Raw genomic sequence first — 20,292 nt, 5'->3', positions numbered from 1 at the left:
TTCTTTTTCTTCTCTAATTGCTACTGCTAGTGTTTCTAGTACAATGTCAAATAATAAAGGTGATAATGGGCATCCTTGTTTCACTCCTGATCTTATTGGGAATGCATCTAGTTTATTCCCATTGCATATGATATTAGTTCATGGTTTTAGATATATACTGTTTATTATTTTTAGGAACCACCCTTCTATTCCTATGTTTCTAGTGTTTTTAATAGGAATGGGTGTTGTATTTTATCAAAGGCTTTTTCTGTGTCTATTGAAATAATCATGTGATTTTTGTTGGTTTGATTGTTGATATGGTCAATTATGTGGATGGTTTTCCTAATATTGAACCAGCCCTGCATCCCTGGTATAAATCCTACTTGATCATGGTGAATGCCTCTTCTGATCACTTGTTGGAGTCTTTTTGCTAGTATCCTATTTAAGATATTTGCATCTATATTCATTAGGGAGATTGGTCTATATTTTTCTTTCTCTGTTTTTGACCTGCCTGGCTTTGGAATCAGTACCATGTTTGTGTCATAAAGTGAATTTGGTAGAACTCCCTCTTTGCTTATTATGTTAAATAGATTGTATAGTATTGGGGTTAGCTGTTCTTTGAATGTTTGATAGAATTCACTGGTGAATCCATCAGGTCCTGGGGATTTTTTCTTAGGAAGTTCTTTGATGACCTGTTGGATTTCTTTTACTAATATGGGATTATTTAAGAAATCTATTTCTTCTTCTGTTAGTCTAGGCAATTTATATTTTTTGTAAATATTCATCCATATCTCCTAGGTTGATATATTTATTGTCATATAGTTGGGCAAAGTAGTTTTTAATGATTGCCTTAATTTCCTCTTCATTGGAGGTGAGGTCTCCCTTTTCATCCATGATGCTGTTAATTTGCCTTTATTCTTTCCTATTTTTAATTAGATCGATCAGTACTTTGTCTATTTTGTCTGTTTTTTTTTTCAAAGTACCAGCTTCTAGTCTTGATGATTAGTTTAATAGTTCTATCACTTTTGATTTTGTTAATTTCTCCCTTAATTTTTAGGATCTCTAGTTTGGTTTTCTTCTGGGGGTTTTTAATTTGTTTGTTCTCAAGTTTTTTTATTTGCATTTCCAATTCATTGATCTCTGCCCTCCCTAATTTGTTAATATATGCACTAATGGATATCAATTTTCCTCTAAGTACTGCTTTGGCTGCATCCCATAAGGTTTGAAAGGATGTCTCACCATTGTCATTTTCCTCAATTAAATTATTAATTGTTTCTATGATTTCTTCTCTAACTAACCAATTTTGGAGTATCATATTATTTAATTTCCAATTAATTTTTGATTTGGCTCTCCATCTACCCTTACTGATCAATATTTTTATTGCCTTATGATCTGAAAAGGTTGCATTTATTATTTCTGCTTTTCTGCATTTGTATACCATGTTTCTGTGACCTAGTGTATGGTCAATCTTTGTGAATGTGATATGTGGTGCTGAGAAGAAGGTGTATTCCTTTTTGTCCCTATTTATTTTTCTCCATATGTCTATTAACTCTAATTTTTCTAATTGGTTTGATTTATCTAAATTTGATAGTGGTTGGTTCAAGTTTCCCACGAATATGGTTTTACTGTCTATTTCCTCCTTCAATTCTCCTAGTTTCTCCATTAAAAATTTGGATGCTATACCATTTGGTGCATACATGTTGATTAGTGATATTTCCTCATTGTCTATACTCCCTTTTAACAGAATATATTTACCTTCCCTATCCCTTTTGATCAGGTCTATTTTTGCTTTGGCTTTGTCAGATATCATGATTGCTACTCCTGCCTTCTTTCTATCAGTTGAGGCACAAAAGGTCTTACTCCAACCTTTAATTCTAACCTTGTAAGTATCAACCCGCCTCATATGTGTTTCTTGAAGACAACATATGGTAGGGTTTTGGGTTCTAATCCAATCTGATATTTTTCTATGTTTTATGGGTGAGTTCATCCCATTCACATTCAAAGTTATGATTGTCACTTGTGGATTCCCTGGCATTTTGATATCTTCCCCTAGTTCTGACCTTCCTTCTTTAGCTATATCCTTTTGAACCAGTGATTTACTTTAGGTCAGTCCCCTAGTCCCCTCCCTTGATATGCTTCCCTTTCTAGCCCCTCCATTTTTATGATCCCTTCCCTTCCCCCATCTCCTTCCCTCTCTTTTTATACTCCCTCCCCCTCCCCCTCCTTAATTTTTCTTTCTTTCTTACCCTGTTGGATAAGATAGAATTCAGGATCCCACTGGATCTAGATGTTCTTCCCTCTCAGAGTTGATTTCACTGAGAGTAAGGTTTAAGTAATACCACTTCATGCTCTCTTCCTCTCCTTCTCATATGAGAGTTCTTCCCCTCCGCTTCCCATGTGTATCTTTGTATGGGAAAGATTATTCTATTTAGTCCCCCCCATTTCTTGAAGTAAATCTTAGTATTATTGATGATTCCCCCCCTTTTTCTTACTTTGCCCCCCCTTTCACCAAATCTTCTTAATGCCCCATTCTTTCCCTATTCATGATTCTTCTAACTACTCTTATGATGCATACAATTTTTGAGAGTTACACAATACATTTTCCCCACATATTAATATATATAATTTGATGTAAATGTAGTCCTTATAGAAGAGAGATTGACTTAAAGAAAAAGATAAGATTTGTCTCCTTTTCCTTTTCTTTCATATTTACCTTTTCATGTTTCTCTTGCTTTCTGTGCTTGGATATAAAATTTTCCACTAAGTTCTGGTCTTTTCTTAGCAAATGCTTGGAAATCTTCTATTTTGTTGAATGCCCATACTTTCCCCTGGAAGTACATAGTCAGTTTTGCTGGGTAGTTGATTCTTGGTTGGAGACCCAGCTCTCTTGCCTTTATAAATATTTTGTTCCATGCTTTGCGGTCTCTTAGTTTGTTAGCCGCTAAGTCATGTGTGATCCTGATGAGAGCCCCCCTATATCTGAAGCTCCTCTTCTTGGCTTCTTGTAGGATTTTCTCCTTTTTGTGGAAGCTCTTGAATTTGGCGATTGCATTCTTGGGGGTTGTCTTTTGGGGATTTAGTATAGAGGGTGTTCTATGAACACTTTCTATTTCTATTTTGCCCCCTTGCTCCAGAACATGTGGGCAATTTTCTTCTATAATCTCCTGTAGTATAGCATCAAGGTTTTTGTTTATCTCTGGTTTTTCAGGCAGACCAATAATTCTCATGTTGTCTCTTCTTCCTCTGTTTTCCTGGTCTGTGACCTTTTCAGTGAGATATTTTATGTTTTCTTCTAATTCATTATTTTTTTGGCTTTGCTTTATTAATTCTTGCTGTTTTGCAAGCTCACTGTCTTCCAGTTGCTTAATTCTGGTTGTTAGGGACTGGTTTTGCTTTTCAGATTTGTCTGCCCTTCTATTAGATGCTTCCAGCTCTTTCTCCAATTGTGAAGTCTTGTCTATCAAACTGCTGATCTCTTTCTCCCATTTTTCTTTCCAGAAGGTTTCCATCTTTTGGGTAAGCTCCAATTTGAGTTCTTCCAGAGCTTGTGGATAATTTCCATTTTGGGAGGCATGTTTTGATTTTTTTTGGGTTTCATCCTCTTTCTCTTCTTTTCCTTGGGTACTCCCACCATAAAACTTTTCAATAGTCACCCTTTTCCCTTTCTTCCTGGAGGCTTGATTTTGGGCAGTGTCAGCCATCCTTTTGGTGGTTTTATTCCCCTTTCCTTTTTGGTCTGGGGTCTGGGTGATATGGGCGGGTTTTCTGTGAATTTAGGTTGCCTCAGACTAATTCTTCCCAGGCTCCAAGGTTTCTTAGAGTGCAGCCCCCTGTGTTCAGCGCATCCTCACCTCTGCTCAGCGCAACCTCCCCTGTGTTCAGCGCGGCCACCCCTGTGCTCAGCGCGGCCTCCCCTGTGCTCAGCGCAGGATTCTCCTGTGGAACCGCCCTGAGAGGTTGTTTCCTAGCAGTCTTTAGATCCCAAGGACCCTGGTGTGCCCCCCCACCCCCCAGACAGAGATGTTCCTCACTCACTCGCTGTTCCAGTGAGTGCTCTGATACTTTACTCTGGTTTGGTGGGGAAGGTGGGGGGGGGGAGGGAGGCTCAGTTCACATTTTTGTGCAAGCTTTTCCTCCTCCTTATAGTGTCGAAATGTTCAAACCCCATGTACCTTCGTTTCTGTGGCGTACTGGAGAGTCCCTCTGTTCTTCCAAAGGTGATTTTTATGCTCTTTTGAGGTAGTCTATTTCGCTTGGTGCCGGGGAGAGGAAGCCATTCACGTCTAGATTGCAGCCATGTTAACCCAGAAGTCAGCCTTTAATACATATTTTAAAAAGATGAGCAGTAGGTATTATTTTCACTCATTTGATGACTAAAAGAAAGGTTAGATCTTGATAATAATAGCATTTATAAAGCATTTTTAAGTTTGCAAAGCTCTTTACATATCTCCTTTGATCCTTGATATAACTCTGTGGAATAGATACTATTATTATCCCCATTTTCTGGATAAGGAAACTGAGGCTGAGAAGTTTAAATGATTTGTCCTGGATTGCAGAGCTATCAGGTGGTCTGAGGTAGGATTTGAAATCAAGTGACCCATGGTGCCACTTAGTTACCATTTTGTGATATAATTTGAACTTATAAAAAAAAACTTAATGAAATCAGGAATCTATTATTTTAAAATAATTATTCCAACATGTGTATTTCAAGAAAACATCAAGGTGAGGAGAGTATATATGTATTTGACTATCTTTTATGCCTCATATATAAGATATTGACAACCAATATTCCATATCTGTTTTCTCTTTCCAGTTAATATACACTGGAATTGTTATTTATGGTCCTTCTTTTGCTTTGAGTCAAGGTAAGCTTAAAATGATAGCTGAATTTAAATGAACTGGACCACTAGTGAAGTTATAAGTGACAAATTTATGACTAAAAAAAAGCTACTTAAGTTATACTCAATATTAACAGCCAATATACATTTCTTTTTGATTTAGTCCTCATCCTTGGAATTACCATATTTACTCTGTATGACAAAGGATACTATTTATTGGTTCCAAGGCAGATGAGCAGATGTAAGGGTTTGGCAATGGGGGGTCATTTATGACTTGCCCAGCTTCACACAGCTTGGAATGAACTGAAGCCAGCTTTGAACTGAGGACCTTCTGACTCTGGGTCTGTCTCTCAGTCCACTGAGTTACTTAGCTGCCCCTGGTTATGTCATTCCCAAATCATTAACATGTGTTGGTAGATTAGAATTATATTTAAAACAATAGTAATATCTTACATTGAAAAGACCTTTTCAGTTTTTAAAAAAGTCTTTTATTTTTCATTTGTTCTTCATGGTTACTTTGTGGATTTAGTGTCAACAAGGATTCTACTGATGTACTCTAGCCTAAGGACACATGACTACCTAGTGTCACAGTTGGAACAAGAAACATAATTTCAGAAGTCATCTCTTTATTCATTACATCTATTTTGTTAATGGCATTCTAACACATGTTTCATGGAGAATATTCTTCTTTGGTTCACATTGATTTTCAATTCATTTACCAATGCTTTCATCATTGTTTTATAGCAGATAAGAAGAAGTTACCATTCTATAAAATGATGACACTCAAAGGCTTTTAAGTTCCTTAGGTAGAAGACAGCCAAAGCAAATCTGCCTCCCATCTTCATGTATTTTGTAGTTGTTTAAGGTTTTTAAATTATTTTAAGCTAATTTGACTCTAAAGTGTCTGATTTCAATCCTAATTGGAATATAAATGACTTTGAGTTCTTGAAGATTATGCTAGTGGGGAGCAAACTATTGCCTGTTCCTAATAAGCTGGAAAGGCTTTGTTGTCTACATAAAGGTCACCCTCCCTAACTCTGGAGAGTATTTTCACCCAAAAGGCTGACTGGTCATATCTCATAAAACTTGCTGCTTTAGAGACCTGTCCTTGAAATATCTTATCAATGTATTCAAAATATAAACTATCTTTGTTTTATATTTTATTAAAAACATTTTATATATAAATATTATTTTAAATAATGATGAGAATGCTTAAAAACTTGGAATTCATTAATTATAGAAGCAATAATTATTTTGTTTCAACTTTTTGGAAGATTTAGGGAAATTCTAAAATTTGTGTTTGACAGTTTTTTTGTATTTTGCTTTTTAGTCATAGGATTTGAACTCTGGACTCAAATAATTACAACTGGGATTCTCTGTACTTTCTACTGCTCATTGGTATGTTTTTTTATATATCTCTTCTTATTCAGTTAAATAGTCTGCATATCTAATCCAAAAGGAAATATTTCAGTATTTTAAAATAAGTTACAGTCCAATATTCTATTCTAGGGCCTATTGCAGGGCTTGTTCCCATTCTGCAGCCTCATTGCTTCTGGTTGAGTTACAGTGTGTTGGGCTGCTGCTCCCAAGTTCTACTGGTTCTCACAAATGCTATACTGCCTGGGCTACTCTCTCTTCTTACCCCAGTGAGATGTGTTCTCTTACTTAACTTTATTTTAATGCAGTTAATTATTATTATTGTTTTTATTGTTATTATTGTGTGTGTGTTTGTGTGTGTAGTATCTTAGCTCCCAGCATGCAATTCCAACTCTCATGGTTTTAACCATAATCTTTATGCAGACAGTATTTGCAGATCTGTATACTCAGCCCCATTCATTCTCTCAGCCTTCAGCCTCACATTACCAATTGTCTATTGGACATTTCAAACTGGATGTGCATGTTCCAGAGACATTTTAAGTTCAGTGTATCTAAAACAAAGCTCTTTACCTTTCTCCCATAACCTTTCCCTCTTGAAACATCTTTGTTTCTTTTGAAGGCTCTACAATGCTTCTAGTGTTTCAGGTTTGTAGTCTTGGCATTACCCTGTATACTTCACTTTTCTTCACCCCACATATATATATATATATATATATATATATATATATATATATATATATATATATATATATATATATATATATATATAATAAATTCCCAAGCTTCACCTTTTGTACATTCACAGCATCTTTCATATCCAACCCTTTCTCTCCAATCACAGAACTGTCTTTTTAGTTCAGGCTTTTTTCATCTTTTCCTAAATTATCTAAACAACCTCCTAATGGGACTCCCTGCTTTCATCTTCTTCCTAACTAGTTAAATAATAAACTGAAATAATAGTATATATAACTAAAATAATTGTTTCTAGAAAGATTCCTGATTGGTAATGGGATTTTAGTGGGTCAAGGAATGATTTTTTAGGACCAGTATCAGAAGGAACACAGGGTTTGGGAAGGCCAACAGGATAAAGCTTATAGGATACCAAATGCTATTAAACAGGATTTATTTAAGATAAGGGAAGGAAGGGAAGGGAATTGAGATGATCTATCTAAAGAATCTATCTAAATCTCTCTCTCTCTCTCTCTCTCTCTCTCTCTCTATCTATCTATCTATCTATCTATCTATCATCTATCTATCAAAATCTATTCAGAGAGAATGTATCTGCAATGTCAGTTACTTCTCTACCTAAAAGGCCCAGTTCCTACAATACAGTACACTTCACTAACCCAAATTCCCCCTTAGATGGTAATAGAGGTAGTAAGGTTGGAAGGTAAGCAGGAAGAGGCATCAAAGGGAAGGTCTCACTGACATATGGCTTTAGTTGTCTCAAGCAGCTCTGTAGGAATATCTCTCAGCCAGCATCAACAGGATACACAGGAACAGGTAGTTGGTAAGATGGATAATAAGAAAAGCCACAGGAAAGAGAATAGCTAGTTCACTAGGTCCACCCTAGGAGACTAGACAAGAACTTAACCTTCTGCTTAACTGTCTGTTAGAAGAAGCAACAGTTCTGTCACTTCTCCAGAATTCTGGAACCTTCCTGCTTTGTTTGCAGCTCCTGCTCATTTCCTTATAACAGTTCCCTCCTTTGCACAAAGTCCAAAGTGTTGAAATTTTGGTATTTTTGCGCCAATAAACTTATACCTCACCTAAACTAAAATTGTTACCCCAAATAATAAACAACCTACACTCATCTATCTTATCCTATCTAATACTATCTTACTCTAGGGATTTAACCAAGGGAAGGAAAAGGGAAATTATACAATAAACAATTGCAAAATTCAAATTCTAGATCAAACATATAAAAAAGCAAAATAAGTAACATCAAAATAGAAATACACAAATTTCATGTAAAACATTAAAATCATAAAATACAACTCTTATCAACTAATACAGAAAATTCTATTACTATTGCAATGTGTAAATAGCAAACTTAGAGAAAAAAATTTTGAAACAATACAATGAACACAACATTGCATAAATTAAAAAATATTAAACCAAGCCATCAAACTTACTTATGCAAAATACATTTAACAATAGATGAAAATTAAACATAATCTTATTCTATGTTAAAAACATATAAAATATGATCTATTTACACAATATTTACATATATACATACAAACAATATATACATGCATGCTATAATATACACACATATATTTTTCTATGTACATATATGTTACATATAAATATACACTATTTTACAACCCTACAATCCTAACTATAACACACACTACTTACATACATTTATATATGTGTGATATGTGATCTGTTATATGTCATATGTACTATGTAATGTATGTTGTTATGTATGTTGCAATGTATTTTGTAATGAAATTTGGTATCTTATCTTATTAACCTTAAACTTCAATCTATCAAACTATAGCCCTATCTTAATAAAATGTCCTAAAACTAATCCTATCTACCTATACTATTACTAATCTAAGCTAACTAAATTCTATACTAAATTATATACTAAGTAGTTAACTATTCTTTGTTAGTAACTAACTACTTTATAACTAATTATAAGATTGTTAGTACCTAGCTATACATTGTTTCACTCATTCAACTAGTGAATCAATGTATCCTAATCATGTTTATGTTTTTGTTATGTTGTTATTCATTCTGTGTTATGTTGTGTTATGTTAGTGTTACTGTTGCTTGAAATATATCTACCGAAACTTCAGATTTCCCTTTTTCTCATCTTGTTTGAAGAATTCCTCTCCAAAATCGATGGTAGTAATATGTATTAATGAATGCTTATGAATATATGTTATGTTGCTACATTACATTATCCAAAGTCCTTAAAACCATTAGTCCATCAATCACTTGTCTATCAATTTTCTGAATCCTCCTCTTCAACAGTAATATCCTCTTCCACTGGAATGGTCCTCTCCTTACTGATCTGTTTGACTGCAGACTCTATTTGACTGATGAATCTCAGCTTTCTACAAATTCTTCTTCTTTTTCTTCTTCAACATTTTCTACATTTTCATCATCAATTCCATGAGATAATTTAATAGGTAAACAATGATATCATGGATCTCTTCCTAATACTTTCACTGAATATGGTGAAACTAATACCATTGTATAAGAACCTACCCAACTCTCTTGTGTTGCCAATATTTTTGCAAAAATTTTCATATATACCATATCACCTGGTTGAAAATTATGAAGAGAATGATCCAGTAGACCAGATTGGATCAATACTCCCATATCATGCAGTTGTCTAAGCTATTGTTGTAATGTACTTAAATATGAAGTAATTTGACAATCTCCTCCTGGGAGCGATGTATACACAGCCTTACAAGTTTTTGTCTGCAATGGAGCATGTCTGAAGAGCAAGATATATGTAAATCTGCTCTTAATATTGAATTTAGGTAAAACAAAGCTATGGGAAGAATATCTGGCCATTTTAGATGAGTTTCAGCACAAATTTTCCCCATCATAGTCTTGAGTTCCCTATTCACATGCTCCACTTGACCTGAAATTTGTGGATGACAAGGAACATGATACTTGGGTTTATTCCTAGATTTTTATAGACTCTTTTCAGAATATTTTGGGTAAAATGAGATTTCTTACAAGAATCTATGGTAATTGGTACACCAAACCTAATAACAATTTCCTTAAGTAACACTTTTCACCACAAAGCTAGCTATATTAGTATTATATGGAAAAGCTTCAGGTCACTTTGTTAATTTATCTACAATTATAAGACAGAACTTGTATCTCCTAGCTTTCGACATGCTTAAATAATCTATTTGCAAACTCTTGAATGGACAGCATGCCAAAGGTCTACCACCTAAACCTTTCTTTCTGAATACAACTTGATTGGATTTTTGACAAACAGAACGACTACTACAGATCTTATTTGCAACAGTACTTATTCTTGGTGCTACCCATTGCCTTTTTACAGAATCTACTACGGCTTGAGTATCAAAATGACCTTTTGTGTGAATGGCTTAAGACAAATAGGTATATAGATCTTTCAGTAACAGTAGTTTTCCAGTGTCTGCAACCCATATTCCATGTTCTTTCCTTGATCTGAACTTCTCCTTCCACTTCTGAATTTTTGAGTCCACAAAAATGCTTTCTAAATCATCAGACTCAATAGTTGACAAATTCATTACATACACTGGAGCATTCCAGACTGCATACTTAGCAATTATATCCACTCTATAATTTCCTTTAGAAACTGAATCTCTGCCACAAGTATGACTTCTGCAATGGATCACTGCTAGCTGTTTAGGTTTTTGGATAGAATCCAACAACTCAGTTATTATTTCTGTATGTGCAATTGGTTTTCCTGATGCAGTTATAAAACCTAATTTCCAGATATTTCCTTTTGCATGACATACTGAAAAAGCATAGTGAGAGTCTGTATAAGTATTAGCACTTTTACCATCAGCTAGGAGACAGGCTTGCTTCAATGCCACCAACTCTACTCCTTGAGCACTAAGATCACTAGGTAATGAGCCATACTACAGTGTCTCAAATTCTGTGACCACTGCAACATCAGTACATTGAATTCCATTACACAAATATGAATAACCATCTGTGAATAATACCAAGTATGGATTTTCAATAGGAGTGTCTTTCAAATACATCCTAGGCATACCCACTAGATCTACAACTTCTACACATTCATGTAAAGGTTCACTGTTCTTTGGCAACACCTCCTCAACTGGATGTTCTCATGACCCAGGAGAATAAATTCATACTTAGATATTCATTGATCTGTATAAGCTTGAGTACGAAACTTCCTCATTAGTGCTTCTATATGATTTCAATAAACCCACATCTGTGGAAAACTTTGATCAAGGATCCTTAGAGAAATCCTCATATATAGGAAAGATTGAATCTAAGTAACCCTCTGTATTGACTGAATTTAAGAACAACACTGGAAAAGCTTTCAGAGATTCTTCTGGTAGATGTAATGAGATATCACCAGTATCAGTACATTGGATTGTTGCTCTTAATTTACATAATAAATCTCTACCTAAAAGATTTATTGGACAATCTGGCATACAAAGAAATGCATGTTCCTCAGATAATGGGCCTAAGTAATCATTTTTGGTTGTAAATTTTGTTACACTTTGTGGTTTATCAGTAACTCCTATTACTTCTATTGTACCCACAGCTTTACAATTCTTAGAAAGACTTTGCAAAACTGATTTACTGGCTCCAGTATCAACCAAAAGATCACAAATCTGATCTCCAATAGTTATAGACACATATAATTCTGTACTATTTGGTGGTTGGAATATTTCCAACACTGATGCAAGCACAGTAACATCAGTACAAAACTCAGTCATTTCCTGTCCATCCAAATTGACATCTGCTTGAATTGCATGATATTCCCAGGATTTTACATCTTTAACACCATCATCAGCTTTAACACTACCCTCATTGATCCTTATAATCTCTACCTTGGTATCATTGCTCTCATTTACAATCACATGATCTTTATTCAATTTACATTCTTCACTATTTTCCATTATTTTACAATCACATTATCTTTATTCAATTTACATTCTTCACTATTTTCCATTATTTCACAATCACTAGAATTTTCCACTAATTTTACATTACAATATTCTTTTCCCTCACAATTAGCACTACTTACATTATCCTTTGTTTCAATCACATCATTTATAACTTCATTAACCTTATCACCATCACCATTTCCCCTTGATGTTCAAATACAAAAGAACTCTGGGTACACCTTCATAATGAACATGCTCCTTTGTTCTGATCACCCATAACTACTTGACTGTATTTGGACCTTGCTCCAGATTTAACCCACTCCTGCATAGTGTCTAAATCTGGTGCTAGAGCCCCTTGACAGCAAGCATTTTGGCATATGTTAGCATTATTTATCCTTTGCTAATTGTTCCAATTATTATTAATATTATTCCAATTATTCTGTCAATTGTACCATCCATTCCTATTTAATTGCTTGGAAAATTGACCTCTATATCTACAGACCCTGACAAAATGCCCAACACGGTTGCACAAGAAACACCTTTGCGGACCAGATCTCATTTCCCTAGGCTTATATTGGTTGCTAGGTTGCATAGATCTTAGAGTCACCACAGCCTTCACTTCTTTTATTCTGCTGTCCCTAGCTTTATTTTCTGCATCCCTCAAAATTTCTTTTTTAAATCTTCTATTACATTATCTCTTTCAACACATTTGTCCTTATTATCAATACAGAAATACATTGCTTTTCTTCTCAGTTCCTCAGTCCCATTTCCTCCCAACCAGACAATTATTTCTGAAGAACAATTTGATTTTAGGGATTGCATTTTTCACAAAAATTATTTTTATACGAGCAATTGTTCCTTCCTCTAAAACATCAAAGGCCTAAAAAGATTTTGGCTGCATCCGTGATTCTTTCCAGAAAGTTTGTAGGTATTTCATTAATTTTTGTTTGATATTTTCAAATTTAGACCAGGCATTTGGTCTTTTTGTGTACCTCTTCATGATATCTGTGATTGACTTTTTGGCTTCTTTCATCAGTTCATAATCATCTTTATTATTCATATCCAAATTTTGAAAAGTTTCTGGCTATGGTGTCAATAGTGGATCATTTCTCATCTCATCAATAAACTTATCTCTTTCTCTTTTTGTCAATAGTTCTTTCATCAATAAATTAAATCACCATGATCTGGGTTAAAAAATACCTATAGGGGGCAGCCGGGTAGCTTAGTGGATTGAGAGCCAGGCCTAGAGATGGGAGGTCCTAGGTTCAAATCTGACCTCAGACACTTCCCAGCTGTGTGACCCTGGGCAAGTCACTTGACTCCCATTGCCTAGCCCTGACCACTCTTCTGCCTTGGAGTCATCCAAGATGGAAGGTAAGGGTTTTAAAAAAATGCATATAGCTCTTTGAAATTGTTTGGTTCTTTGGAAAAGGATGATGGAGTTCTATGTTTAATCGATTCTAAATTCTCTTGTGTAAATAATTTGTGTGTCTTTATTTTGTATATTTCATCATCAGTTACAACAGGAACATCCCTTAATAGAAATAGAGATATCTGATTTTTTATTGCATTTTGCCTCTTTCCATTGTAATCTAGTTAAATTCTTACTTTTGCCATCATTATTCTTTAAATCATTTCCAAAATCATTTGTTATACAATCGTTGTTTCTTTCATGCATGGCTCCATTGCCTCTTATCTTTTCCTTCATAATTATTATCATTTGCTTTATCTCAGAGTCCTTAGTAATCCACAATACAATAGCTTTCACTCTATAGCCAACACCAAAAAATACAAATTTACATTTATATAATATAAATAAGCAAAGGTACATGTATTATTTTAAAGCCCTTTGGGAATAATTAGAAATTGCCTTCCATGAAGGTTGGATCAATTTAAAACTCCATGAGCAATGTCCCAATTTTTCCACATCCCCTTCAACATTTATCATTTTCTTTTACTGTCATATTGGGCAATCTGATAGATGTGAGGTGCTAACTCAGAGTTGCTTTGATTTTTCTAATCATGAGGGATTTAGAACACCTTTTCTTATGATTATTGATAGTTTTAATTTCTTTATCTGAAAACTGTCTATTGTATCCCTTGATCATTTGTCAATTGCAGAATGACTTGATTTCTTGTAAATTTGACTTAATTCCTTATATATTTGAGAAACTAGACCTTTGTCAGGGAATTTTGTTATAAAAATTTCCCCTTAATTTGTTGCTTCCCTTCTATTTTGTTTGCATTGGTTTTGTTTATATAAAACTTTTTTTAATTTAATAAAATCAAACATTCATTTCACATCTTCTAATGTACTTTCTCTCTTGCTTGGTCTAGAATTCTTCCCTTTCCCATAGATCTGATAGGTATACTATTCTTTGTTCACCTAATTTACTTATAATATCACTCTTTATATTTAAGTCATTTATCCATTTTGAATTTATCTTGGTATAGGATGGGAGATGTTGATCTAAACATAATTCTTCCCATATTGTTTTCTGATTTTCCTAGCAGTTTTTGTCAAATAGTGGATTCTTGTCACAAAAGCTGGGAGCTTTGGGTTTATTGAACACTATCTTGCTGAGGTAATTTACTCCAAATCCATTCCATTGATCCACTCTTCAATCTCTTAGCCAGTACCATATAGTTTTGATAACCATTGCTTTATAGTAGTTTAAGATCTGGTACTACTAGGTCCCCATCCTTCACATTCCCCCCCCCAATATTTCCCTTGATATTCTTGATCTCTTGTTCTTACAGATGAGCTTTGTTATAATTTTTTCTAATTTTCTAAAAAGTATTTTTGGTAATTTAAGTATGGCACTGAATAAGTAAATTGATTTAGGTAAGATTGTCATTTTTATTATATTAACTTGTCCTACCCTTGATTAATTAATGTTTTGTCAATTGTTTAGTTATAGTCTTAAATACTTGTTATTATGATTGAAGCATGGAGGAATGCTCAGGAGATTATATGAGCAAAGATTTAGTTTCAAGAGACTTTAGTGATCATTTAGTCCAACCTCCTAATTTTATGGATGAGATCAAGTGACTAGCTTGATTTTAAAGGGTAGTGCATAGCCGAGTTGGAATTCCAATACAATCCCATTTAAAATTTGTTTCTGTATTCATTGGGCCATGATGCTTCCCCTGAAGTAAAATGTTTACATTGAGGTAGAAGAATAACTTATTTTTTAAAAGCAGATGTAGTCACCCTACAGAAGTGTCCTGTGCCTTAGAATTATCCTTAGATTTATTATTAAAATGAGTGAAATAGTTCAGAGAATGGAGGAGCTTATCAGATTGATTAAAATTCAAATAGCATCTGATAAATGCCAAATGTGCAAAATAGTGTTCTAGGTGCTGGGAACATACATAGGCAAATGAAAGCCTCACCACCAAAGGACTTAAAAGGGGAGATTATCTCCTCCCTTCCCACCAGAAGTTAATTCAGTATGACTTGAAGACAAACTATTGGGGAATAAGATGAAGCTTCATGAATATCCTTGAAACTGTGTTGAAGAAAGTAAAACTTGAGAAGCGGAGTAAAAGAAGTACATTCTAGGCACTGAGTACTAGTTTCTGCAAATGCCTTCCTAGGAATAGGAATATCAAATCTGAGAAACAGCTAATAGTTCAGTTTGACCTAAAAGAATGTATTATGACAATACTATTTGGAGTGGTAGGGAATTAGTCTGGTAAGGTAGGTTGGGGGCAGCAACATGGCACAATGGATAGAGTGTTGGACCCAGAGTCAGGAAGACTCAGCTTTGTTCAAATCATGCCTCAGACACATACCAGTTGTATTACCTGTAGCAAGTCATTAACCTTATTTGCCTCAGTTTAGTCATTTGTAAAATGAGGTAGAGAAGGAAATGGCAAAACCCAGTATCTTTGCCATGAAAACCCCAAATGGGCTTATGAAGAGTCAAACATGGATAAAATGAATGAATAACAAGAAGAAGGCTTGATTTTAAGGAGTTGATGTTTTAGCCAAGAAAAGAAAAGAAGCCACTGAAGGTTTCTGGAGTAGTATAATAGTGACAAGACCAAGCTATTCTTTGAGAATTTTATTTTGGCTTCTGTGTAAATCATGAGAAAGAGTTAAGAGTCTTTTCCCATAGTTCAGGCAAAAAGCAATGATCAAAACAGGATGGTAGCATACATGGAAAAGAGAAATGGATTTTATTGAATTAGAATTCAAAGATTTGATAACTAATTGAATGTGAAAGGGAATAAAGGAAAGGGAAGAATTTATGATTATTCCTAGGATGTTAACTTAGGTAAAATCGAGGATGTTGCTGCCTTTAATAGAAATAGACATTTGAAGGAGGAATAGTTCTATTGGGAAGGTGAAGAATTCCTTTTTTATTAAGTCTGAGGTGTCATGAGGATTTTCAGGTTGACCTATTTAACATGAAACTGACCAGATGCTCTATTGGCACTTAAGAGAGATTAGAACTGATAATAATTGTATTTTAGAACTGATAACAATTGTGTAGAAACTATAATTGGCCTCATGGTAGCAGAGAATATAATTTAGAGAGAGGATATAGAGACAAGAGGAGCACTTAGGATACAACTTTACATGACAACATGCACTTATGTATAGGACACATGAATAATGTGAGTGGGGAACTGTGAAGGAGGGGACCAATGTACATAGGCAGAAAATCAGGACAACAGTCATGGAAGCCTAGGCAGAGTCTAGTGCCCATGAGGAGGTGGTGAGAAGTGTCAAAAGGAACAGAAAAGTCAAGGAGGCTGAAGATTGGGAAAATAACATCAGATTTATTATCAAGTAAGAAGGTCACAGGTAACATTTGAGTTAAGTGGTCAGAAGGCGTATTAAAAGGGGTTTGATGAATGGTTGATGAAATTGAGGAAGCAATTGTAAATTATCTTTCAAAGAATTTAGTAATAGAAGAGAAAAGACATAAAGACAAAAGATTATGGAGATGGCAAGGTAAATGATTTTTGTTGTTGTTGTTGTTGTTTTTAGGATAGGAAGGACCTGAGCAATGTTAATAGGCAGAAGGGAAGGAGGAAGGAATTTAACATTGAGAGGAAATGATCAAGAGTGCACCCTGTTGTAGAAGTGGAAAGGGTATGAAAATAAGAACAGAATAAAGAGGAATATAGATTTAGAGATGGAAAGGTCATTAGAGGACACTGAGTCCATCTCCTTCATTTTACAGGTGAGGAAACTAAGGTTCATGGAGGTTAAATGACTTGCCCAGGACTGCACAGCAGGTGAAGTATCTTATCTTTTGAAAGGAAAATGTCATATCATTCTCCAAATAGCTCTCTTAAATACACTTAGAATATTTTCAGTATTTGTAAACAAGACACTAGTGGTTCATTCATTCATTTATTCATTCAGTAAAAATTCAGGACCTACTTTGATTTAAGCACTGTAACAGATAGATGGATAAATGAGGTGAAGTTCCAACTTGCAATTACTTTATACTATAGTAATCAAAGTAATTAATACATCATTTAATATATGAATATAAAATTAATAAGATAATGAATAAAGGTTAGGCAGGTATTCTAAACTTGGAATCTTTGAAATTTTTTTGAAAAATATTTGGTAACTCAGTATCTTTAGTTTCCTTTTTAATTGTACATGTTTTTATTTTAGGCATTTCAAAACATCCTGTGAAGGGATTCATAGACTTTGCCAAAATGCTAATGAGGGACTTAGTGATGTGTGTGCCTTTGCATAAGATGATAAATGTAGAGAAGGAGCAATATCTGCATTGCCAAAAGTTGTCAGATCATTGAAGTCACAGGTCCAGCCTCTCTAGATTTCTATGAATGAGGTGTTATGAAAATTCATAGGAGTGAGATTCCTTTCCAGCTGAGAAAATGAGATGAGAAGCTTTATGGAGTTAAGTCAAATCTATTCTTGGGGAGGAACTGGTACACTCCTAGGTCTTGTGGTGAATATTTCTTCTAACCATTTGCCTTCAGTGTTGCATTTTTTTTTCTGTTCTTGGAACTCTGAGACCATACACTTTGTACCATTATACTGGAGATTTGAATAACATTGTAAAAAGGCATATTTTCCCTTTTTTCAATAATATTTTGTTTCTTTTGGATTACATGTAAAAACAATTTTTAACATTCATTTAAATTTTTTGGAGTTCCAAATTCTTTCCCTCCCTTCTACCCTTGCATTCTCATGTATGTCTCATTCTGTTACCTGAGTTGTCATCTCTCTCTAAATATATGTTTAATGTAGGAAGGGAAGGGCTAGGAATAGGAACATTCTGGGACAGAAGGGCAAGGGCCAGGCAAATGGGGTTAAGTGGCTATCTCAGGGTCACACAACTAGGAAGTGTCTAAGGCCAGATTTGAACCCCGGTCCTCTGGACTTCAGGTCTTAGCACTATCGATTGTGGCACCTAGCTGCTTCAGGAATAAGGATTTATTGTCTATTATGTGCCTGGCACTGCACTAAGCACTTTATAGATATTATCTAGTTTGACTCTTATCAGAGAGCCGTATGATTTACAGGCTACTCTTATTCCTATTTTGCAGTGGAGGAAACTGAGGCAAGTGTCAGCTTTCTCTGATATATAGAGATAGCATAAACAATGCCTGGTGGATCAATTAAAATTTTAAAATTTTTCCCACTCTACACAATAATTATGGTAGTACTTATTCATCTCCTTCATTCTATGCCATCATCATTTATTTCATAATTTTTTTGGTAGTTTTCTGAGGTTGAGAACTTAGAAAAGAAAATAAAGCTGAAAGTGGAGTTAGACATTACTGTAGAATTGCACATAACCTACTTTTCAAAAGATATATTTTCTGAAGCTATATTTCAAAACTTTGAGTTGGTAGTGTGTTCTTTCTGGTACTTATCATGAGCTGAGCTCAGTGAAGCCATGGCCCAGAAGACCAACCAAAAGCAGGTGCCCCTGCAGTGCTCCACAGGTTTCTGTGGAAACCCTTGAACTAATGGCATATGTTCTGCTACTAAAAAGATTTACTCCAGAGGCAGTAGAATGGTGGACAAATAAACCCCAAGAAGGCAGCAACATCATTCCTGCTGCCCTGGAAACTTTCAGTGTAGAATGAACAGAAGAGGTGGACCCTATACCTGATGATGTCTTAGCCAGATTAAGTCCTCAGATGTCTGTGCCCACCAGATGACAGCTATGAACATGTATCCAAGGATGATAGTCAAAGCAATAGAGTCAGTTACATTCAGTCAGGTGAAGTCATTTGCACAACACCCAACTCACCAGGTTCTCTTCTGGAGACATTTCAGAGCACCTTAGAGGAAGAGAAGTTGTCTGAGAAATTCAAACTGACAGACTTTGTCTGACATTTGTTCCTCTTTTATTCCTGGGAAATCCTGACAAGCCAGCCAACTTGGTTTAGAGATGAGAATTGGAGCCCTAATTTAGTGCTGTAAAGGAGAAAGAGCCCTGCAACCAATTAGGAGCAACCCCTACTGTGGCAAAAGAACTGAATATGTGGCTTCTTTGGAGTCCAGGAAACCCAGCATCTAAAAAGAACCTCTCTAAGAGGCAGCTGGATAATAAACATTGGACAGTTCAATTGGAATTAAAAAAAACAAAACAAAACACTTTGCCTTCTGCTTAGAATTAATACTGTGTATTGGTTCCAAGACAGAAGAGCAGTAAGGGCTAGTCAGTGGGAGTTGAGTGACTTGCCCAGGGTCACATAGCTAGGAAGTGTCTAAGGTCAGAATTTGAATCAGAACTTCCTGTCTTTGGACCTGACTCTCAATCCACTGAGCCACCCAACTGCCCCCTCCACTTGGATTTTGAATCTAGTTTCTGCCTCTTCCTCTCTCCAGGGAGTTGAGCCAGATCTGCATTGGGGTCTTGTCTCCAAGTGGTTCTTCCAGAGGCCAGTGGATACTACCAGTCTACTGTCTTTTTAGAACTCCCACAGCTGCCAAAACTTCTGGATTCTTAATGAATGCTGATGACTTCCTTCCTACATTTTTACATTTTTGGATACATGCTCCCATTTGCCTTTAGCCGCCATCCAAGGCATGAATCATCCTACTTTGCTGTTTTCACTTGCAGAGACAGACTTTACATGGCTGGGCAGGGGTAGCAGTCACAGCCCATTCACCCCTCAAGACAAGACTTTCCCCCACTATGTATTTCTGTTGATTCTCAGCCTCTTGATCATGAAGACTCTCTGTGTCCCTAAGGGCTATGGTTGGCTTCCAGCCTGCTGCTGCCTCCTTCTGCAGAACCAGGTTGATCTTACTTTTCTTTTCTCTCTCCCCAGTATCTCACTCTGCTTATGCAAACATTAATATATTTCATTGTTTCTTTCATTGGTGTGCTAGGTCTCCCATTCAGCTTTGGCCCAGAGGGCAGAACCTGGTACATTGGTGGAGAAGCTGCAAAAGAGGCAGCTCTCCATATGGAAGAACTTTCATAATAGAAGTGTCCAAAAACAGAACAAGAGCTTGGGGATGTGGTGAGCTC

At 35.4% G+C, this 20,292-nt stretch overlaps 1 protein-coding gene across 1 annotated transcript in view; it reads left to right on the top strand.

The window, feature by feature from the left end:
* Window positions 1–20,292, top strand: part of LOC100020542 (sodium-coupled monocarboxylate transporter 1-like) — a 229,483-nt gene that overhangs the window by 50,070 nt on the left and 159,121 nt on the right. Inside the window, exons 3-4 of the mRNA XM_016425807.2 lie at window positions 4,793–4,844; window positions 6,148–6,215. Of these exons, the coding sequence (XP_016281293.2) occupies window positions 4,793–4,844; window positions 6,148–6,215 (120 nt within the window). The remainder of the gene's footprint in view (window positions 1–4,792; window positions 4,845–6,147; window positions 6,216–20,292) is intronic.

Source organism: Monodelphis domestica, chromosome 5 (assembly GCF_027887165.1).
Source record: "Monodelphis domestica isolate mMonDom1 chromosome 5, mMonDom1.pri, whole genome shotgun sequence".
Taxonomy (NCBI): domain Eukaryota; kingdom Metazoa; phylum Chordata; class Mammalia; order Didelphimorphia; family Didelphidae; genus Monodelphis; species Monodelphis domestica.
The sequence above is the reverse complement of the archived record's forward strand: the minus strand, read 5'-3'. Positions and strand labels throughout refer to the sequence as shown.